We start from the raw sequence: 23845 nt of genomic DNA on the forward strand, positions 1-23845 counted from the left end.
AGGCGGCCGGAATGACAGTGTTTTTCCGGGAAACACGAACTATAGAGTCGAGGAGCGACGTAGCTAGAGCGGCCCGGAGACCGCACTTCCGGTTCAGAATACCGAGCGCCGTCGGCGTCTCCGTGGCGACGCCCTTGTTCTGGGCCAGGGGTAATCAAACTGCGGCCCTCCAGATGTCCATGGACTACAATTCCCAGGAGCCCCTGCCAGCGAATGCTGGCAGGGGCTCCTGGGAGTTGTAGTCCATGGACATCTAGAGGGCCGCAGTTTGACTACCCCTGTTCTGGACAATGCCTCTTTTAGGCGGGAAGTGCCGGCTAGGATTGAAACGGTGGTTGATTCTATGGCTGGGGTGACTCTCCAGCTGCCCAGGGACTCCAGTTACCACGAGCCCCTGCCAGTATGGTGCAGGCAGGGGCTCATGGTAATTGTAGTCCATGGCCAGCTGGAGAGTCACTCTTTGGACATCCCTGCTTGATGGTGTCCCGTTCTGGGAACCTTAACTGAACCCCAACAAAATGAGAGCCTCTGGCTATGCATGCTGGTCACAATGGATGACCAGATGGTAGGTTGAGAAGGTCCCTTAGTGAAACTCGTCCGCACAATTGCCAGGAATTTCTCATCCTGGAGCGCAGCACCAGACACTTGTGATTGTGCTGGAGGAAGCTTTGTTGTGAATTCACACCCTTGCTGGCCGTTTAGGCGGCTGGGGAGTGACTGTCTCAGTGGAAGAGCCTCTGCTTGGCATTCACAGGTCTCAATATCAGTAACTGGGGATTAGAGCTAATCTCCAGCCGACAAAGATCAGTTCCCCTGGAGAAGATGGTTGCTTTGGAAGTGGGGCTCCATAGCATTAGACCCCACTGTGGTCCCTCCCTGCCCCCAACTCCCTACATTTCCCAACCCACAGCTGGTGACCGTATCCCAACTTCAATCCCTGGTGTTAAACTACCTTCTACCAAATCAGACCCTAGGACCATCATAGTCCATTGCAAGTAATTTTTTTAATAGCAAGGGATAAAAATGCTTTAGAATAGGAAGGGAGAAGTATGGGGGAGGGGGAATGATGCCTGCAGGCAGCAGTATGCGTCAGCAATCTTTTAGAAGTGTCTAAAACTGTTTTTATCCCCCCTACAAACATCTGGAGAAATTCAAAGTTACATTGAGCCAAATGATGTGATCTATCACAACATCAAAAAGTTGGCTTGGAAACAGGCCTTTAGGAACATAACAAGAGACTTAACATAGCGTACTTGTTGCATAACAGAATGGATTTTAAAATAACTGACCTTCATAAGCATTCCCGCCAGGTTGATTTCCTTCTACCTTCCTTCCCCCAAAGTTAAAGTTGAGTTGACCGCTTCGCTGACAGAGCTGATCAAAGGAATGTTTTTTTCTGCATGTACTCCAGGATCAGCCACAGTTCCTTGGATATCTCCCCACCACCATCAAAAACATAACTCTGCAAGTGCCTCCTGAAGTTTTTGTCAGGATGGATGTTAGAAAAACAACTCTCAAGGAATTTTCTTTATTGCAGCCTCCTCAGGTAATTCTTGCCTGATTTCAGTGGGCACGGAGTGTGGCTAGTATCTGGTTGCAACTTTGGCATGGAAAGCCTCAGAGCAGATCTCTAAATAAATGTTTAGTTTTGTGGTAAGAATAAGTGGGAAAGAAATGTCATTTGAAGACTTTTATTACAATCATGACAGCATACAAATGGTGGCATTCTGATGCATTCCCCGTTCCTTCCACAGATGCTTCATCCAAAACAGAAGCTATGCTTGACAGCTTACAAACAGTATTGTATCAAAAACAGAGAAAGATAACATTTGTAAACAGTATTAAGTGTGTAAGCACATTATTTGGTAGCATAAGTATCGGAAACATTCTATTCATGATCTTCAAAAGCAGAACTTAAAAGATGATTGACAAAACATGGGGTTAATTATTTTACAGAATAAGAGCATGTTTTCAATGAGAAGCAGTTCTCCTCATTAAACATCAGGCTGCGAAATACAACCCAGTGCTTTACCTGTGGAGAAACTGGCCCCACTATGTAGATGTTTTGTTTCTGAACCAGCATCATGCGCAGGGCTACAGCAATCATACAGGCCCTTAAAAATAAGCTTTACTTCTTCCTCAGCGTGTATTCAGAAAAAATAATCCACAGATCAAATAAAAGTTGCATACTCTGAGCTAGAAAAGCATCTTCGCTTTTTGGATCTTCCTCCTGCCCAATGTGGAGGGGCGGTTTTATGGCTCAAGTCATTTCCTATTTCCATTTACTTTGCAGTCCTAGCTATAGGAGTAAAGGAGCTTCGTTTCCCACACTAAGACCCCCACAAAGATCCTGAAGTCTTACATGCGGGCCTCCCATCTCCACACAGGGCATTTTTGTGCCCTAGTGTGATATAGCTAGTCTAGAGGATGACAAAGATTTGCGGAGTACTTTCCGTCCGCTTCAACTGCAAAAGTGATATTAGTAGCCGTGAAACCAAAAGCCAATCAGATGAGAAAGGCAAAACAAGTTCCGCTGACCACATAGATCCTGCCTAACAGGGAGAAGGATTTACTGACTGCCTTGACACTTTTACGTAGTGTAAGGCACTGAAAAGAATAAGATCGGCCACCTAGGAGCGCAAGTGTGCAACAACTGTTGGTTTTAGGGCTGTGTGCATGAGCCACCCACACGCTGGAACGAAAGTTGCGCTGTGGCCGTGCTCAGTGGATTCTCCACCCCCCCCCCCCACACACACCATTTTCCAGACATCATGATACAGTACAAGTGACTCTCATTCTTTGGTCAAGAGAGTAGCACCACCTGTGAGAGCCTCTTCGGGAGCAATGCTTCCCAGGCATGGTTAAATCCTAATGTTTTCAACAAGATTTGGGCACAGAAGTCTTCAGGTCTGGGACCCTGGCCCCAGTTTTTTTAACAAAAACATGCAGGCAGAATATGGGAGCCCAACCTGTAGTGCGAAAACAGAAAGTACTGCCAACCGGACCTGGCACTTTGCAGTCTCTTGGGCATACCGGCCATGAGGTGCGGGCTGCCCACCAAGGGCTTGATAAAAATAGGGTTGTTAGGCCACAAAAATAGGGAAGGTCAAGGCCTTGACAAACCATGGCAAACCAGACCGGAAAAAGGACCTGCCGCTTGTACTAAAAGTGTGACATGCCCCTGGCAATCTTTGGTTTGTCAGAAGAAGCCACCAAAAACTCGTTTAACCGACACGTGTTGTTATCATCTGGGTATTGGACATTTTAAAAAGCACATATTGATGCGGTGGAATGGTATTTTATTCCTTAATTCATTAGAGCCATTTTTTACAAGCGGAGGAAGAATGAAGTTAATTTTCCAAACACCATTTTAAAATCAAGTATGATTTTGATGAGCACACAGGCGGGCACAGCAAAAATTCAAACTGTTAATAAGTTTGTACATTAAAGATGCATCAGGACCTTGCCCCGGCCCGCCCTTTGCTGCGTAGCAAGACAGCTCTTGCCTCGGTGCTCAGTTCAGTGACTCGGGCAGGAAGCTCCACTGATTTCAAAGGACCTTACTTCCCAGTCAAGCAGATGATCAGAAACCTTTCCCACTTAGGCAGTTTTTATGTACAACAGCCAGTCAAAGGCAGGTATCAAGTGATTATAAAAATATATGCAACCCATCTCTGCTTAAAAATGCTTGGATTATTATGACCCTGCTGTCTTTGCTCTGTGCAATCAAGCAGCATAGTTAAAACCCTTAACTAGAAAAAAATTAAGACATATCGTGCTTGAAGGAGGGGCCGGTTTTGTTGACAATTTTTTCCGAAGACAGGACTTGGAACTTAAGCGATTGGGAATGAACTCTTTGATTGCATTCAGGGGAGAATAAGCCTCAGAAGTCCTTGGGCTCCCTCCCTCTGGGGCTGATGTCTTCCGGGTTTACAACAAACCACAGTTTGTCTGTCTTCTTGAACCCTAAGTTATAGCTTCTTTCTAGCATACAAACCGTAGTTTGTGGTTTGGGAATAATGGACATGAATGTAGAGGGAACTCTAGCCTGCGCTTTATTTCTCAGCTCCGGCCATCAAATTCAGGAGCCGTCTTACGTGTCAGGCCCCTGTAAGGAGGATTGTTCAAAAGGCTGGATCAAGCCTGTGTTCTTATTCCAGTTCCTTTGAAAGCTGTCAAATTCCCTTGCAAATGCCCAGCTGCACCTGTACACCCACAGGTCGCTGGGGGTCCTAGAAGGTGTGATAATGCCCGTCGGAAGAGACACGCAACAAGGTATCTCGTCCCTGGCCACAGAAAAGCACCCCGTGTTGCAAGCCACAACTGGCATTTTTGGCCTGAGGGCCTTACGTTTTACAGGCCATTGGTGAGACTCCAAACAGTATCTATAACATTTATATTTCTAGGAATATAATCCCATACCACGTTAATGCGAGATTAAAAAAAAGAACGAAGACCTAAAGTCCATAAATACATCCAGTTCAGGCATAACAGAACAAAGTGCCAAGGTGTCTTATGTTAACAGGAGAAGACATTAATAAGCTGCCCAAACCAGCATTGGTCCTAAAATGCCAGAAGACCCCCCCTCCTCCCTTTTAATCAGCGTAGTTCATCCCCGAAAAGTAAAGAGCAGAGATACTCCTTTAAGCGGAATGATTTCTCCTCTTATAAATGTCAAGTTTTAATCTCTGTTATCGTGGGAGTATCCCAAATGGCCCGAGGGCATTAAAGACAAAAGGGGTTAACTGTGAATGATTTCTTATTAAAATGATGAACGAAGAGGGCAGAGGAAGTATTGAAGAGTCTTTTGTTCCTATGTGGAGAATCCCTTTTTCAATCAAACACTGCTTTCCAAATATACAAAGCCCACAATATTTCAATGAGCATTCCAGACTTCCTGGCTGGCCCCCTCCCCCAAATCTGCCCGGTGATCTTTAATTGGCTATTAGGTAGCTACCATGAAGATTTCGGAATAGGTATTTACCTTGGTGGAAGACACTGACCCAAGTCCTGAAGTGTTTTCGAGACCCGACCTTGGGCAGGTATCAACGCAAGGTTTCAAATACGCATGTGCTGGTTGCCGCGCATATCAATAGAACTTTACAAAAATATATAATAATAATAATAAAAGGAATGGTGATTCCAGTCTTTTCCCTTCTACCCAGGTAAAAAAGAAGTCTTGAGATTGCCCAAGCTAAGTAGATCCTCCTCAAGAAGGCTTGAATCCCCCAGACCCTGTGTGTCAGGCACCGAGAAAGTTTACTGGTGGTCCCCTTCCACTCTTCTCTTGCGAACTGGGTCCAAAAGAAAGGAAACAAACAAAAAGGTGTCAGTCGCAACTCGTTTACTTCCGTAATCTCTTTTCACACCTTCACAGAAAGACGACTGTATTTCGGAAGAAAGATTTCCCGCCATGATATGAAGAGCCACTTTGGGAGATCTGCACATATTTGGGGGGGGGGGGGTTGCTCCACTGACACGCATGAAATGCTTTTAAAAGTAGGTCAAGAGAGGGCAGTCTGCGGACAGTTCTAGGGGTAAAATTCTCCTCAATGCAACTGAATATTTACAAGAGTTGGCTTTTATACTCTGCTTTTCACTACCTGAAGGAGTCTCAAAGCGGCTTACAACTGCCTTCCCTTCAGCTCCCTGCAACAGATACCCCGGGAGGTAGGCGTGGCTGAGAGAGCCCTGACAGAACTGTGATTGGCCCAAGGTCGCCCAGCTGGCTGCGTGTGGAAGAAAGGGAATCAAACCTGGTTCTCCACATTTGAGGTTGCCGCTTTTAACCATGACATAACGCTGGCTCACCAAAAGCCTAGCTGGATGATGCCTCCCCCTAGTGACAATCCAGCACGTGCTGGCAGGGACTCATGAGAATGGTAGTCCATGGGCATGTGGAGAGCCAGTTTGATCCCCACCCACCCAAGGCTTCATGGCAGTGGAATGTATCATCAAGCTGCAGGCAACTTAGAATCATAGAATCATAGAGTTAGAAGGGACCTCATGGGTCATCATCCATAAGGTTGACCACTTAGGGTGATCCAGAAGGGTTTTCAAGGCAAGAGATGTTCAGAGGCAGTTTGCCAATTGCCTGCCAGGGATGCAAAAGCCCAGCCAGCAGACCCCCATGGTGTAGATTTCAGAAGAGGAATGCGAAACATGGGAAATCATTATGCTGTTCCAAGGACCTTGTTGCAATCATCTCTCGTTTGGTTTGCAACGATGCATTGCAAGCAGCCTTCTAAAACCCAGATAATCAGATAAAACGAGATTATCTGCTAAAACAGCATATAGCCAAGCTTCTAGCCTTCTGCTACGCTCAGAACAAGTTTCATAAAGCCACAGGTAGGAAAACATTTGGATCAGCAGTTTAGTTAGTATCTTGGGAAGGCTCTTAAGCAGGCAAATTAATCCGGGGGAAACTATGAGGGTTTCTAAAAGCAGGAAACAATGATTCTGAATACCGTAAATCCCTAGTATATTAAAGGGTGTGTTTGTGTTATGGATCAGTGGGAAAGCCTCTGCTTTGAAGAGAGAGAGGGAGAGGGAGGGAGGGAGGGAGGAGGGAGAGGGAGAGAGAGAGAGAGAGAGAGAGAGAGAGAGAGAGAGAGAGAGAGAGAGAGAGAGAGAGAGAAGAGCATTTTTTTTTATTCTCAAAGCACTTTACAACTGCCTACCTTTGCCCTCTCCACAACAGACACCCTGTGATATAGGTAATGCTGAGAGAGCTCTAAGAGAACTGCTGTGTGATAACAGCCCTAAGAGAACTGTGACTGGCCCAAGTTCCCCAGCTGGCTGCATGTGGGGAAGGAGTGGGGAAACAAACCCGGTTGTCCAGATCAGAGGCCGCCGATCTTAACCATTACACCATACTGGCTTTGTATGCAGAAGGTTCCAAGTTCAACCCCCAGCATCTCCAGTTGAAAGTACCAGGCTGTGGGTGGTGGAACGACCTCAGCCTGAGGCCCTGTAGAACAGCCACCAACTGGAGTAGATGGTATTGACTTAGAGGGACCCACGGGTTTGATTCAGTAGAACGCAGCTTCATGTGTGTTCCACCCATGGAGGGCATCAATGCATGCTTCATAAGCACACGTTAGACTCATGTGCAAAGTGATGCATTTGACAGGGGTAGTCAACCTGTGGCCCTCCAGATGTTCATGGACTGCAATTCCCATGAGCCCCTGCCAGCTGGCAGGGGCTCATGGGAATTGCAGTCCATGAACATCTGGAGGACCGCAGGTTGACTACCCCTGAACTAGACAATTCAATGAGCCAATGTTGATTCAGTATAAGCCAGCTTTGTGTGGCATTAAAACCCAGGAACCTGAGGCTCCTTACCCGAATGACATGCCAATAGTCCTGAAAAGGATGGCCGTTTCTCACACGGATATTTAAATTTCACTGGGTGAGCAAAATATATTCCTGTAAACTTGAAAACTTGATACAGTGAGGAATACAAGATTGGCATTAAGCCTTTTTCTTCCTTGTGAATAGTCCATTGACTTGAAAAGTGCGAGCCTGAATTCTCACCCTTTCAAAAACTTTTAAAAAATGTACCACCAATGGGAAGCTATTGTCTGGTACTTTTATTTATGCATATAGCGCTGAGTAACCAGAGAACAGGTGGGCCGAGGGCAGGCTGAACCAGTTAAAACAATCGAGGGCTTTTGATTGGGACAGTCTAGGAAGTTGGTAACTTGATTCTGGTGGAAAGCCTTTTCGGTAAAGAGTCACTTTGAGCCTTTAAGACTGGAAAGCTTATGAATTGGAACACTGTTAACACTAAAGGCCTCTATCTGACTTCAGCTCCACCCACCCATTAGGAATAGGCCATTTTAAATAGAAGAGTCATGCAGGAAAGACCCTTTGTGCGTCTGAAAAGCCACAAAAACACTGGATGTCCTCCTGAACTTCTTAAGCATCTGCCCATTGAGACTCCACACATATTTTCACATGGTGTCATGGTTAAGAGTTACAGCTTCTCGTCTGGCGAGCCCGGTTTGATTCCCCCACTCCTCCACACGCGGCCAGTTGGGTGACCTTAGGCCAGCCACAGCCCTGATGGTACTGTTCTCACACATCAGTTCTCCCTGAGCTCTCTCAGTTCTCCCTGAGCTCTCTCGGTTATAGTATATAGTATAGTATATTGTTATAGTAACTGACTTTAGGAAGGATTTGATTCCAGTGCAAAGGTGCCACAGGTGTTTCCTTGCTCTCCAGAGAGAGTTCCACTTTGGGCGACTGCATTTCCCAGCTCTGGAACTCTAAATAACCATGAGGGGAGGTGCAAAATACACAATGGGAGGCTCCACCAAGGACCATAATTTTACATGTTTTAACATTTAACTTTTTGGTGGCTCAGGATGTAAGAATGCAAAGAGGCTGAGGAGTTTGATTTGGAAGAAGTATGTCTCGGCTATTGGGAGTCTGGGACACCCTGCTCTAATATACGTCCTTTTTATTTCGGGGCATTCCTCATTTCTTCAGCAGTTTGCAATTTATCTGAATGTCAGAGACAAGTCAAAATCACCCTGTTTTAGAAAAAGAAGAGTTGGTTTTTAAACCTTGCTTTTCACTGCCCAAAGGAATCTCAAAGCGGTTTACAATTGCCTTCCCCTTCCTCTCCCCACAGCAGACACCCTGTGAGGTGGGTGAGGCTGAGAGAGCCCTGCTATCACTGCCCGGTCAGAACAGCTTTCTCAGTGCTGTGGCGAGCCCAAGGTCACCCAGCTGGCTGCATGTGGGGGAGCAGGGAATCAAACCCAGCTCGCCAAATTCGAAGCTGCCATTCCTAACCACTACAATAAGCTGGCTCTCATATTAGGGGGGGGAGCATTTTAGATAAAGCAAGCTTTGAACACATGATTAAAAATTGGCTCCCTAAAGCAGTAGAAAATATTGCTGCACTACCAGCAGAAGCAAAACTGATCTTAGGACAAGCTTGATGGCAACTCATTATAATTTGCTGCTGACACTCTAGGGCAGGGGTAGTCAAACTGCGGCCCTCCAGATGTCCACGGACTACAATTCCCAGGAGCTCCTGCCAGCGAATGCTGGCAAGGGCTCCTGGGAATTGTAGTCCATGGACATCTGGAGGGCCTCAGTTTGACTACCCCTGCTCTAGGGAATCATGCTGTTAGAAGGCCTCTGGCGGGCAACATGAGTGGGCAGCACACAGCGAGCGAGAGATCGGCATGGGAGGAAAGACACATGAAAATCTGTCGGGAGAAACATACGGAGACTGCAAAGGGGATTTCTTGCGTAGCGCTCAGCACCCAAAGGGGCATTTGCAATGACCTGCCTCGGAAGCATCAGCACAGAAGAGATGAAAGGGCCTTGGATGTAAGTTTTACTCCTATACGCCGGACTAGGAAAGCAAGTGGAGAAAAAAAAAGCGAGATATCAATAGGTGATTAAAAAAATAAAACTCCCCAGCAATGCACCAAGTTGGAATTTGTGGAAAATACAGGAAAGCTCAAGATGAGTTGAGAAACTTTTTGAGGAGATAAACAAAGAGAAGCCACATGACCCTGCACATATTTGCTGCGAAGTCAGCCCTGCTTGGTTTCAGCGAGACTGACTTTCTGTCCAACTTGTTTTGTCTGCAAAATCTCTAGGGCTTTGGCGTGGTCTTGAAGATCCCCCTTTAGCTCTCCCTCCCTCCAAGCCCTTCCGTCGTTACAGGATGCTGAAAAACTATAATGTAAATGTTTCCCACCAGCACAGCCAAGCATTAACAGGGTACATTTAACAGAGCTTCCAAAAAAAAAATCTTGTCCCTTACACTTATCCCCCTGTCAGGACAAAAACATGATCTGGAGTCAGCTTGGAAGTTATGGGTTTTGGTACACTTGGACCATTTATGCACTGGAGGTTTTATGCTGAGATAGTTGAGAGGGTTGAGATAACCCCGAGGGAGCTGTGAGGAGCCCGGTACTGGGGCTGCGTGTGGAGGAGTGGGGAATCAAACCCAGTTTTCCGGATTACGGGCCGTCGCTCTTAATCACCACCACACACCTTATTTACATGATTAATAGCACATATTCATTGGGGCGCAGAACAACTCTGGCCTGTGTGCAAGGCCTGCTCCTCTCGTGACCTCCCACCACCAGAAATACTTTACCTAAGTCGTTATTTTTCGTAACTGCGGCTGCTGCCCTAGTCCGTGGCCCCTGCTGCGTGAAGTGGTATCCGAATTTCAGGATCTTTGGGTTTTCTTCAAGCATCTTTGCCATTTCCATTTCCACAGGAGTTCCAAACTGCTGCCTCTGTTACAATTGTCAGACGGCATCATCATCAGATTATAAAGCAGCAAATGATCAGCCGGAGATAAGAGGCACGCCTGACGGCCAACCCACTCTGTACGGGACATTAGAAACCATGGCAATGGGGCAAGGCAACGGGTCTGGTTGGAAAAAGGGCGAGACCGAAGGCAGAGCAGGTTTGGTAACGATCTCCTCGATAACAGAAGAAGCCTTAACATTCGTCTTCTGTTTGCAAACCTCCGGGAGGAGAACTAACCCACCCGACAGCCCACGAAGCCTTCAGGCAATTAGTCTGGCTACGTTCATTAAGGGCTGTAATAAAAGTCATTCATCACGTGGGTTAAATGTGCTTCTTACTGTAAGTGTGCGTCTAATTAGAGGAACGGCATAGCAGGAGACAGGTACAGGCAGTTCTGCTGACGTGCAGAGACTGCACAATGAAAACCCCCCAAAATACATCCTGTCTCAGCTATTAGAAGAGATTTATTCATAAGTTTTAAGCACATTGGCGGAAGCAGCCATTGAAAGACATGTGCGGGGCTGGGTGTGGGGATTTTTTTAAGTAACTGTAATAAATTAAGGCAGTTACTCGGACTGTGTATCAGCCACGCTGCTAAGAGTTGCCAACTTCCACGTGGGAATCACACAAACAAATTGGCCCCACAGTATGGGTAAGCATGAAGACCGTGAGAGGCCAATGTAAATGCAAGTTCCGAGGTTCTTTTGTGGTAGGAGATTCGATGAAGGCATCCTTATTTAACTTGCCCCTAACATCGGTGAGAATTTGAAGGGAGTGTGTGCCTGTTAACAAATCTAGATAAGATATAATTGGAATTCCGCTGAAGATTTGTGATTTGAAAGCAGTGTTACCGGAAACTGTTTTAATTCTTGATAAGCTAGTCATAAGGGAGTTCTTGATAAGCAGCTTAAAATAAGGACGTCTTTATTCAAGCTCTACCTACCACAAAATGAACTTGGGACTTTTCGTATACATTTGCTTCTCACAGTCTTCACGGTTCGCTAAACTCCAGGTTTAGCTGGGGATCTTCGGGGTGACAGAGATCAGTTCTCCTGGACAAAATGGCAGCTTTGCTGGACTCTAGGACATCATAACCCACTGAAGTCCCGCCCTTCCCCAAACCCCGCCCTCTTCAGGCTCCACCCCCAATCTCCATGTATTTCCCAACCCAGAGCTGTCAATCGTACAGGCTGTACAAGATCAAGGCAGAACCATGAGACACATTGATTTATTTAAAACGTATTATTAGCGGCCTTTCTCCCTACAGAGCTCAAGGTGGCTTACCATATAAATGTGGAGTACTAGACTGACTGTCAGCCTAGGCCTGGTCCAGATCCCCACGTGCCAAGAAACTAGCAGGGTGACCTCAGGCTAGTCACACGCTTTTAGCCTAACCTATCTCACCGGGTGGTGGTGCGGATACAATGGAGAAGCGGAGAACCACATTCACCAGTGTGAGCTCAACGGAGGAACATGGAGCCATAAAGTCAAACAAAAATGTATTGTGTCTGTTCTTAAAGTGCTCCATGAACCAAAGACAGTTGCTTTGGAGAGGACTAATGGACTCTGAAGATGATGACTCCCCAATCAATTCTATTTCCAGGGGAAGTCTGAAAAGGAAAAAAAAAATGCAACCTGGCCCATGCTGTATTGAAACTTCCTTTGAAACCATCTTCCGTTTTAAAAGTGCCTTGCCATGAAGGAAGAATGGGGAGTGCCCCCAGGGTAAAGTCCTAGGCTTTTCACACCATTCCTTGGCTCTCAGAACAACTTTCACCATTCTGTTCACTCCTAACTGACATGTTTGTAGGTCAGGCTTTCTGGGGTTTCCTGATGGCCCTGGAAGGGTTTCCTGAAAGTGTGGGAGTTCATTTTTTAATATATTTAAAAAAATTGTTAAACATTTATCATGTGATATGACCATAAATGGTCATGCCGATCTCCCCCTCAATGGTCAGTGATGGACCTGGAGGGGGTGGGAAGGGGAGGGGCCCCGGGTGAGCTTGAACACAGCTCTGCACAATTTCTCTATTTCTGGAAGCCTGAAGAATATTTCAGAGGTTTTTCAATGGTAAAAAAAACTTGAGAAAGGTTGTTATAGGCATTACCCACTCAGCTATGGGGGAGGGTGGGTGGGTGGGAAATGACAACTTACCTGGTTGTCAACTTTGATCTCCATCAGGGTTTCGTTCTCTTTCAGGGCATCGATCAGCTGCAGCATGCCCACCCCAGTGATGAAGTTGGACTCTAGATTGAGGCACTTCAGGGTTTTGTTCACCCTCAGCATGTCTGCAAAAGCCTTGGAACAAGAGACACAGTGATGGAACCTCATGGAACAAAGAGCAGTCGAGTCTGTGTACAGTGAGCCATCCACTGCAGGAGATCTACAGCCAGGGATGGACCAGGGTGGCACTTGCAAGCATAGAGACCTTCAGAAGGGGGTTAGATAGACATATGGAGCAGAGGTCCTTCAACAGCTATTAGCCCCAAGGTATAGATGGAACACTGTCCGGGGAAGTGATGCTCTGTATTCTTGGTGCACGGGGAGAAACAGTGGTAGGGCTTCTGGAGTTCTGGCCCTCCTGATGACACCTGCATTTTGGCCACTGTGTGACACAGATTCTTGGACTGGATGGGGCATTGGCCTGATTTAACCTGGCTTTTCTTATGTTCTCACATCTGGAGCAGCGATGCTCTGTCTTCTTTGTGCTAGGGGGGTGAGAGTGGGAGACCTTTCGGAGTTCTGGCCCTGCTGGTGGATCTCCTGATGGCACCTGGGTTTTGGCTGTCCTTGCTTGGCTTCAGAGATTGGTCTAGCCTGGGCTATCCGGGTCAGAGCTTAAACACATTTGCCTTAACTAAAATGTTTAAAATAGCCCCCTTTTCCCCCACACACGATGCATGAGCAGCATCGGACCTCCGACTTACCACAGCAACAGGGTCATTGCTTCTGGTAGCAGCTAGACTGAAACACTTCACATGGGTATTTCTTTCCAGAGCCTTGGCAAACTCTTTCAGTGTCGGGATAGGGATGTTCTTAAATTGAAATAAGGACATAACAATTAATAGTCACTGAATATATCACATGTTACAATGTGTCCTCCCAACACACACGTGTACACACACAAACACACACACACACTTCAGCCCAGCAGCAGGCTCAATAAGTGACAGATCTTAAAATAGTGTGGAAACTGAGAAAATATCTTTATACATTCTCTGGGCAAAAATTCTAGACACCGTTCCCACAAACACAGGGTTATTCTTAAAAGTACATCATTTATCTCAACAACAGTGGTCAAAAATGTCACCTCTCAACTGTTACCTTTATATTGTTCAGATTAACATCAAGGAGGTGAGGATCGTCCTCTTTTATCCGTCGCAAACTCTCCTCCACGTTTGTAGGATTTGGTGGCTCATCAAAGACGGGTACGATCTTTTCCCCTTTGACCACATCTGAACGGAGAGAGAAGGAAAACGAGTCAACTACATCATAAAACATGCTAGTATTGAAACTCAGGCACTGGCATTACACCATCTTACCATTATAACATTCACAACAATTTTACAGCAATAAGAAAGAGTTTGGGAGAAGAGACCGTGGAAGTTGATAAAACAAGAGTCTTTGCAGTTTATAGTCTCTAGACGATCCAGCAGCGAAGACACCAAATCCTAAATTCTACCCAAACCCTCAGTGTGAATACTCACTTGTGAAGCCTTCGTTGCCGATCCCGTTGCTACCTCCCATGATGTCGCACAACTGAGCATTGCTTATCAAGTTGTGCATTCCTAGGATAGCTGTCAGGAAAAGGGGAGAAAATTAGTTGCAGTTTCTAGTTGAATTCTTTGTGCAGAATTTCAAAATCTCACCATTGTGGCAACTCTTAAAATGCGGAACCTTATTTGTTTATTATGGAATTTATGGGAACTAAATGTAGGACATGCACCTTGCCAACAAACACAGTACTGATGGGCTTCAGGGAGGGGGCATCTTCAGGTTTTTTGAGAGGGGAATGTGCTGGCCATGGTCACTGGAAGTAACACCACAGCTCCTCATTAATTGAAGTGGACAGTGGCACACTTGGGAGCAGGCCTGGGGTGGCTGGGTTGCTGTAGGAGTGAACCTGTAGGGAGGAGAGATCACAAGGCCTTTGTGGGGCGGAGTGTGGGGGGAACGATGATGGCCATCGCCAAGCAAAAGTCAGCTGACAGTTCAAAATGGCTGACTTAAGATGCTGTTGTGGAAACGACCACTGATAACGGTGGCGATGCCAAACTGCGTTTGGTCAGTGGCACTGAGAATTAGTATGTATATAGGATCTGATCTTATCTGAGGCTATACATAGAGGCTTTGAGTGTTTTAAAATGAACTGTATTATTAATAAATACTGGTGTTTTTATACCTACATTTTAGGAAAGTTTTGGTGCACCCCCCCTCCCCATAGGACTACAGACATTTCCCTTTTTGTTAACCTTTTTTTGGTTCCTGGACTCCTGTTTGGGTTTAAGATTTTCCCTCACCCAAAAAGTTCTGGTGAACTGCCCCAGCTGCAGTGCAACAGGGAAGAATAAACTATAACAATGGTTCCCGGGGCATGCAAATATTTTGCTACGGCTTCATTGCTGGAAAGACCACTGCAGCAAACCCATTTGTCGTCTAGAATGGAGCAGGGGGAGAAGGTGGATCCCTTAATTACTTCTTTGCTCCGCTGCCCTGAGTCCCATGCCCCAGTCTGCCAGAGGCGGCCTCATGAATATGCCCAGCCACAGCTGTGTGCTTCAAGCCAACCAAATGCCCCCGCTAACCTGCAAGGTCGCACAGTTCGGTATCCGTGGCACTTGTCAATGCTTCTTCCAGTTCTGGATCGAGAGTCACTTTTTCTTCTGCGTAAGTCTGTGCTGGTCTCTGCTTGGGAATAAATATTTTTCCTGTTCAAAGAGAAAACAAAACGGGGGATTGGCTGGTTAGTTTCGGATGGTATGCGGAGCTTTAAACTTCCAAACTGCAATGGCCATGTTTCTTAATTCTCCCCTGCAGCTCTCCCAAAGCCTTTTTATTACCAAGGTTTGCAACTTGCCAGCTCTAGGTTTGGGAATACCTGGAGACTTTGGGGGTGGAGCCAGGAGTGGGCGGGATTTGGGGCAGAGAAGGACCTCAGAGGAGTCTAATGCTATGGAGTCCCCCCCTCCAAAGCAGCCATTTTCTCTGGGGGAACTGATCTCTGTCGCCTGGAGAGGTAAAAACGGGGGATCCCCAGGGGGACTCGTGTTCCTGTTATTATGAGTGAGGAATGAACATGGTGCTCCATGGCATCTGCGGCTGAGTTTCTGTGCACTCACTGGCTTGTTCCCTACCACGTCTCTTCCCCAAAGCAAACAGTTGGGCCTAGCTGTCTGTCCTCCGCCTCCCTGGAGCACCATGAGCTTCAAAGGAACTCGGGTCTCTGTGTATGTTTATGACCGTTTACGCACTGGGAACTTTAGTGCCCCAGCTCCCATGCAGGAGCACAGATTGGGGGCGGATGAGGCACACTGGGCCAAATGCTCCCCTGTGTGCATGCAGGAAGAGGTGGGGCAACCTGCCACAACTAAAACTCCAGCCTGCAGCCTGGCATGAAACTATAAGAAGCTGCTTCCACTGCTCAGCTTGCAAGAGGCACCTGCCTTATGACTGGCCCCTTCTGCCCAATGGCAGTCATGCCATGATGGCCCGTACGCCCTCTCCTAAATACCCCAGTAAGATGGAGTTTGCCTTTTTCATCGCTGCAACATGTGGAGTTGTCACTTTCATCAAGTTATCCACTACAACCCCAAGATCCTTTCCCTCTCAGGCTCACCGAGTTCAGACCCCCATTGGGCTGTACTTTGTCCTTCCCATGGGCTAATAATAACAGCTTTATTTTTATAGTCTGCCCTTCCCGGTTGGCTCAGGGCGGGTAACGACAGGCTTAAGCGGCTACGGGTGCTTTGCGAGAACACCAGGGATTTTTTGCCTGGCCGCGTGTCACGCCATCCTGCTGATGCGGCAGGCGCTCTGCAGAGGCAGATGCCTGGTTTAAATGAGAGGCTGCACGTGGACCAAGCCGTGGAGGTGATTTTTGCCTTGCCAGCGACCCCGTTTCAATCCGCCCATGCTCAGTTCTCCCGCCCCCAACGAAGCCGCTTGGCACCCTTCCTGGAGGAGAGCTGGTATCGATGCTTCAATTAAGCAAATCACAAGGAAGGAACTGCGCTGAGCAGAAGGGAAAGAAATGGGCGAGTATCTTGCAAAACAGCACAGATTTACTTTTTCACCCACTCAGCCAGGGAAGAGAATGAGCAGACTGTGGATTCTGGCGAACTGGAAGAGGCCGCTTTCAAATCTTGCTGTGCAAGATTTCCTTCTGCTCACTGCCTCTGCCAGGGCAGTGCAGTGGTTAGGGCTGGCAGGCTCCCATCAGGGCTTGATCCCCCTGTCCTCTGCTTGACTCTTGCTGGAGAACCATGGGCTCTCTCTCAGCCCCACCTGCCTCACAAGGCGGCTGCTCTGTGGAGAGGAAGGGAAGGGGATTGTCAGCCGCTTTGAGACTCCGAGTAGTAAAAAGCGGAGTACAAAAATCCACTCTTCTTCTGCCTTATGGTGGGCCTGTGTGTCTCATTCAGTACTGGCTAGATCAGCGATTCTCAACTTTTTAGCCACTGAGAAACCCCTGAAACCTTCAGGCTTAGAGGAACCCCAGAAGCGGCACCATCATGCAAAATAGGGTTGGAAAGCATACCTGTGTACGTACCTACCTGGGACCCCCCCCCCTATTTTCCACCCCGTTCCAGGCCCAACACTGACCATTTGGGGGCAGGGGGGCGGTTGACATGACCCCATTAACTCCCACCCATTCGGGAAACCCTGCCAGGGCCATCAAGAAACCCCAGGGTTTAATGAGCCTCTTGTGGCGCAGAGTGGTAAGGCAGCCGCCTGAAAGCTCTGCCCATGAGGCTGGGAGTTCGATCCCAGCAGCCGGCTCAAGGTCGACTCAGCCTTCCATCCTTCCGAGGTCGGTGAAATGAGTACCCAGCTTGCTTGCTGGGGGGTAAAGCGGTAATGACTGGGGAAGGCACTGGCAAGCCACCCCGTATTGAGTCTGCCATGAAAACGCTGGAGGGCGTCACCCCAAGGGTCAGACATGACTCGGTGCTTGCACAGGGGATACCTTTACCTTTAAAAAAAAATAATAATAATAAAAAAAAGAAACCCCAGGGTTTCACGAAGCCCTGGCTGAGAAGGCCTAGGCTGGAGACTTGATTAATTGCTGTCTTTTGTTATTCAGTACGGAGAGACACCCTCCCCTCCCTCCTTCTCCTTTGGCACAGCAGTCTTTGCTGTGACTTGAAAACCTGTTTCATATCCAGTACCATCTGTTCCCATTCAGCCTGCGGTCCGCCCTCTATTCCGTTTTAAGGATAGCAGTGCAGATTTGGGGCTTTGCGAACAGGCCTGAAGTCATCTGATTTTCTCTTCCTTGCTCCCCCATTGCCGCCCTTTTCGCTGTTGCGCACCAAACATGCAACCCGATGGAGTGTTTGAAGGAACATAAAACCGGCCACACTGTTGCATACCATTCTGTGATGTTTCTGGTTGGGATCGCACAACCTTTGACGTCGGAATTTCTTAAACACAACTAATTAGGGAACAGGCTTTCTCGGGCTTTGCATTGGGAGATCTTAATTTGGAAGAACATGCTCCCACCCCAAAAATAAAGGGGAACAGAAACAAAACGGTGAGCCTGCATCCTAGCTGTCCACCATCTGGCTTGGTTTGCTGTATATTTACTTTTGCACGTCACGTATCTTGGCAAGGATTAACCATTAGGTAAAGGTAAAGGTATGCCCTGTGCAAGCACTGGATCATGTCTGACCCTTGGGGTGACGTCTTTTTTTTAGCGTTTTCATGGCAGACTCAATACGGGGTGGTTTGCCAGTGCCTTCCCCAGTCATTACCGTTTACCCCCCAGCAGCAAGCTGGGTACTCATTTTACCGACCTCGGGAGGATGGAAGGCTGAGTCAACCTTGAGCCGGCTGCTGGAATTGAACTCCCAGCCTCATGGGCGGAGCTTTCAGACCACATTTCTGCTGCCTTACCACTCTGCGCCACAAGAGGCTCATAGGATTAACCATTATTGTTCTGCATAAAGATTAAAAAGAAATCCCAGATATCTGGACCCCTTCTGGCATTTTACAGTGCTGGAAGCCAGCAGAACACTCGGCAATGGAATTGCCAGCCAGTGACATGGAGAAGCTGGACTCACATTTGCGAGAAGGGGTTTGAGACCCACCTCAGTTCAGCCCTGGAAGAGACAAAGGCTCATACTTGGGTTAACCCACAAACAATCCCTTGCATTTGCAGTTAAAGGGCTGCGGGTGCCAGGTGGTGGGAAAGACCTTGAAGAACACCTGCCAGTCTCCAGAGATTGGACAGAACTAGGTGGACCAATAGCAAGAATCTGTATATCATGTTCACGGACTCCTTCCTGAACTTAGCTGGCAAAAGCAACGTGACAGCATGTAACAGTCATGACACACCTTCCTTAATCAGAGAATGGCTGGTCTGGTGCCGTGGTCAGAGTGACGGACTGCCATCTGGGGGGACGGACGGACACAGGTGCGAATTCCCACAGTGCAAGGGAAACTCAGTTGGGCGGGACAGCCACACACGTTCAGCCTAACCCACACCACAAGGTTGTTATGAGGGTCAAACACAGAAGGGGAGAACAACAGTAAGTTGCTCAGGGGCCCGGCCTGGGAAGAAAGGCCGGGGAGAAAGGAATTTAAGCACATCAACCAATCACTCCGCTATGGATGTTCTACATAGGAACATGCTGCTACTCGCTTTGGGGATATACATGACTGAGCTCAAGAAGACCGCACATCTGTTCTTTTCTTCCCCTCCCACTCCCTTTTCAGTGGGCAGATGCCTTTGGAATGGTTTTTCTGTCCCGTCTGATTGGCGCCGATACCATCGGCGAGGGGGAAGAGTTCAATTAGTAAAAGAGAACTAGCTTAAGAAAAGGATTGCTCTGAGGCAATCTTCTCTCTCTCACTCACACACACACAAGCTGCCACCCCTCCACAACAGGATGGTGACTGCGGAGCTCAGCATGGGAAGTTTTGTTCCAGAAGCCATGGCAAGCGCCCAGCCTTACGCTTTTCCTGTTGATCCCTTTCCCTTATTGGACTTGGCACTGCCTTCGCTGCTCCCAAAGAACGGAAGTTCCACAATCTTCTGCTGCACCCGTTTAAAAAAAAAAAAACAAACCTTTGCCCTGCCAAAGCGTTCCAGGTCCTGCCAGACTCAAAATCCTATATTCAGAACAGTATTGCAGAAGCTAGGCGACCACATGAACAGTGCCCATGGGCTGTCAGTTTCCCAGAAAGTACTTACTCCGAGATTCCCTGGAAAAGCACTTTGATCAAGTGGCCATCTTCTGTGCTGGCTAATGATAAAATGCTGGAGGCGTGGGGGAGCCTTTGAGCAAGGCACGACCCTCCCTCCAAAAGAGAGCAGAACATCTGCATCCAGATATTTCACTGTAGGCTGCTTTTCCCACTCAATACCACAACTACTTTCCCCCACTAAACAGAAGCATGGGGGAAGGGGGGGAGCCTGTAGGAAGAATTAATTTCTAGGCACCCATAGTTGCTCTGCTTTTTCTTTTCCTTTTATAACAGCCTCTACAGAGGAGTGCCTGCCCTGCAATAGGCAGGTGAATCCTAAATAGGCAATCCTATGCATACCTACTCAGGAGGAAGTCCCACCACACTGAGCAGACCTTTTCCAAATGAACATGCGCAGGGCTGGCCTGGACTACAGATAATGTAAATCAGGGGTAGTCAACCTATGGTCCTCCAGATGTCCATGGACTACAATTCCCACGAGCCCCTGCCAGAGTTTGCTGGCAGGGGCTCGTGGGAATTGTAGTCCATGGACATCTGGAGGACCATAGGTTGACTACCCCTGATGTAAATGGCATAAATAATGACCTCCTGCAATTGAGCCTATTAAGAGGTACTTTCACTGCTTCCTCCTACAGAAAACGACCCTCCCCGGAGGCAAGGACCTCCACCCGCATCTCATTCACACTCAGCCAATCCTCCTTTCCAGGTAAGGACATAGTTAAATTTCAATGTATTGTTCGGCCATTTCAGAGGTAAGAGCTCTTCAGTCCTTGGAAATAATGACTTAACTGCTGGGCAGAGGGCCAAGAGCACTTTGGGAGATTCCTCTTCCCCCCCCCTCCCCTTGCAAACATACCAGCATAAGTATTTTCAAAAAGCACACATCTGTGCATGAGCTCAGAGGGTGCCCTAGAAGTTGTCCTCCTCCCCACCTCTGATTATTTCGGGACACAGCTTTTACTTCGAGAGGAAATCACATGAGGACAAGCGACAGAGGGTTTACTTTGAGACTGGCAAAACACTTTGGAGCCTAACAGCTTCTCGTAAGAGCTTCTGGAATGCCAGTGCACAGCTGATAAAGTGATCCAACGGTAAGTGGGCGCATGAACGGAGTTTAGGGTACAAAGAGAAAATCGCCACCACCACCACCCCCTGCAAAAATTATCCATCAGGACTCACCCAGTAAAAGCAGCTTTGCAGGAGAATCCAAAAAAACTTTACTGGAGGGTTAACCTTTCCCAGATGGAAGAACGTCTTGTGACGAAATCACAACTGAAACAGTGACCCACGGCAACAACCCCAAAATCATTCACGGCAAATGAAGGTGCGGGGCCTGCCTTCCCCATCTTGCTGGCCAAATCCAAACAGTCCTGATGTCAATGATGGATTCTACCTTCCCCACAGGGGCAACCTGCTCTGGGGTGTCCATTTGCTGACCTGGGGAAGGACGGGGGAGCTTGAAGCCAAAGGAGAGATGGTCTACCCTGACACATCTTCAAACGCAGTCTTCAAACGGGATTTTTAAGAAGTGAGCTGTTCCGATTTAACAAGTGAGCCAAAAGCTTTGTTTAAAAAAAAACTAAACTAAACTAAATTCACCTGGCTGAAATGCAGATTTGGCTGAAGCCGCTAGCTGGGGATTTTCCAGAAGAACAATTCCTCATGCTTAAAACGTTTAAAAACGGATCAAATGCTACGCCAAACTGACACGGGGTCAGCTCCAGATGCTCAAACGTACACAAGAAAGGCTTTTGACAACATTCTGCTGTTTTTAAGAGAAGCAAGGCTAAGAGACATATCTAGATGCAGATGTTCTGGGACTCTATCTCTAATTTTTACACAATTTTTACTTCTGAGATTATGTGAAAAAAATATCGAGACATCCTATGGCCTTCCTCAAGATGTTACTGCAACTTCCCTAGCCCTAACGCTTCCACTAAACTAAAAACTACCCACTATGAACCACACCTACCCTAACCCTAAGTTGATAACCCTAACCCTAAGTTGAGAACCCTAACCCTAATTTTTACATAATTCTTACTTGTAAGATTATGTGAAAAAAATATTGAGCCATCCTATGGCCATCCTCAAGATGTTACTGCAACTTCCCTAGCCCTAACGCTTCCACTAAACGAAAAACCTATGCACTATGTACCATACTTATCCTAACCCTAAGTTGATAACCCTAACCCTAACCCTAAATTGAGAACCCTAACCCTAATTTTTACATAATTCTTACTTGTAAGTTTATGTGAAAAAATATTGAGATATCCTATGGCCTTCCTCAAGATGTTACTGCAACTTCCCTAGCATTAACGCTTCCACTAAACTAAAAAGGTACTCACTATGTACCATACTTATCCTAACTCTAAGTTGATAACCCTAACCCTAATTGTTACATAATTCTTACTTGTAAGATTGTGAAAAAAATATTGAGACATCCTATGGCCTTCCTCTCGTTGTTGCTGCAACTTCCCTAGCATTAACGCTTCCACTAAACTAAAAAGCTACCCACTATGAACCATACTTATCCTAACCCTAACCCTAAGTTGATAACCCTAACCCTAACCCTAATTTTTACATAATTCTTACTTGTAAGATTATGTGAAAAAAATTATTGACATCCTATGGCCTTCCTCTTGCTGTTACTGCAACTTCCCTAGGCCTAACACTTCCACTAAACTAATTTCAGACCTTCACCGGATGAAATCCATATTTTTTTACATACCTTTTTCATCATGTAAAATAATGCGAAATAGTATGTAGACGTTACATGGCGTTTCCTAACCACGTCATTGCCCAGCCCTAATGCTTCCACTAAACTGAAAAACTACCTACCCTGAACCATACCTACCCTAACCCTACCCCTATAGTGAGAACTTGTGGATGAAAATCCTTATTTTTTCATATATTTTTACATGTAAAATAATGTGAAAAAATATTTATACATCCCTAGAGTAAATGGGGAGGTACCAAAGGTAGGGATGTCCACGGCTATGCTTCCCAACCATATTCTGCACGACCTTCACCACTTCTGCACATTTTCAAAGCCTAAAGAATGTTTCAGTGGTTTATTAATGGTAAAAAATTTGAGAAAGGCTGGATGAAGGGAACTTCAACCATATCCATTACAAACACAATCCAGTTTGGACTCAAGCTAACGCCAGTACGTTTCATGGCTGTAAGTCCTATACACCACATGCCATGTGACAGAAATGAACTACTAAATAGCATGGAAGCCACTGAAGAAACATGGCTTGCAGATTTTATCTTAGACTTATTCACCCTTTTGGAGATGGCCCATCTAAAAATGCACAGTGCTTTCAGCTTCTATGCCCAGTCTGCCTGGGTACAGGTGCACTGACAATGACTTGGCCAGGTAGACTGCTGGCCTGCCTACTGACCCAATACTTCTTTGGTGACAATCTTCTGCTTACTTACATAGGACTAACTCTGTGGGACTCACTACCTGCAGGCATGGATGGAGAGGCCTTGGGCTGCAAACTGCACAGCTCTCAGTAGTAGCTCATGGTGAACTTTGCACACCACCCTGTTATCGCTGCCCTCAGAGCCACAATGCTACCATTGTTGCAGTAATGAAATTTGTATTTTTTGAAATGTCATTTCATGAAAGGACGTCAGTTACATCAGTTCTCTCTTGGGCAACAATGTCCAATTGTGTTTTTTAATCAACAACTGGGCAGTTTGTTATTGCAACCGGTTAATCACAAAGATATGGAGTTTGGGAAAGCGTGGGGAAGCACAAGGCAAGAACTAGGAAACCCAGCTATACAGCTTAAAAACAATTCTACTAAACAATGTTTTTAGACAATCTCAAAACTATTATAATTAGGGATGGTCATGAACTGGCTGATGAACTAAAGTTTGTCATGAATTTTGGCTGGCTTGTGGCAATGTTTACGAACTGAATAACCACCACAAACTTCCATGAATTTTTGTAGAGTTTGTGCAAGAGCAAAAACAGGTGTCTTGTTGTGCAGGTATTTGGAAACCCCTGCTTTCTGCTCCCCATAACTTTTCACAGGAAACAGAAAGCACGTTTTAAATGGCTCAGAGCAATCTAAACTGAACAGCTGAGCAGCAGTCCCACCATTCGTTAAAACC

General features: G+C 46.7%; 1 protein-coding gene across 1 annotated transcript in view; it reads right to left on the reverse strand.

Moving 5' to 3' along the window:
• Positions 1–1677: 1677 nt before the first annotated feature.
• LOC143828053 (tropomodulin-3-like) overlaps positions 1678–23845 on the reverse strand; it is a 38872-nt gene continuing 16704 nt past the window's right edge. Inside the window, exons 4-10 of the mRNA XM_077318231.1 lie at positions 15097–15219; positions 13999–14088; positions 13616–13746; positions 13219–13326; positions 12446–12589; positions 10130–10274; positions 1678–5294 (exon numbers count right to left, since the gene is read on the reverse strand). Of these exons, the coding sequence (XP_077174346.1) occupies positions 5260–5294; positions 10130–10274; positions 12446–12589; positions 13219–13326; positions 13616–13746; positions 13999–14088; positions 15097–15219 (776 nt within the window). The 3' untranslated portion in view covers positions 1678–5259. The remainder of the gene's footprint in view (positions 5295–10129; positions 10275–12445; positions 12590–13218; positions 13327–13615; positions 13747–13998; positions 14089–15096; positions 15220–23845) is intronic.

The sequence above is a fragment of the Paroedura picta genome, chromosome 18 (assembly GCF_049243985.1).
Source record: "Paroedura picta isolate Pp20150507F chromosome 18, Ppicta_v3.0, whole genome shotgun sequence".
In the NCBI taxonomy this organism is placed as follows: domain Eukaryota; kingdom Metazoa; phylum Chordata; class Lepidosauria; order Squamata; family Gekkonidae; genus Paroedura; species Paroedura picta.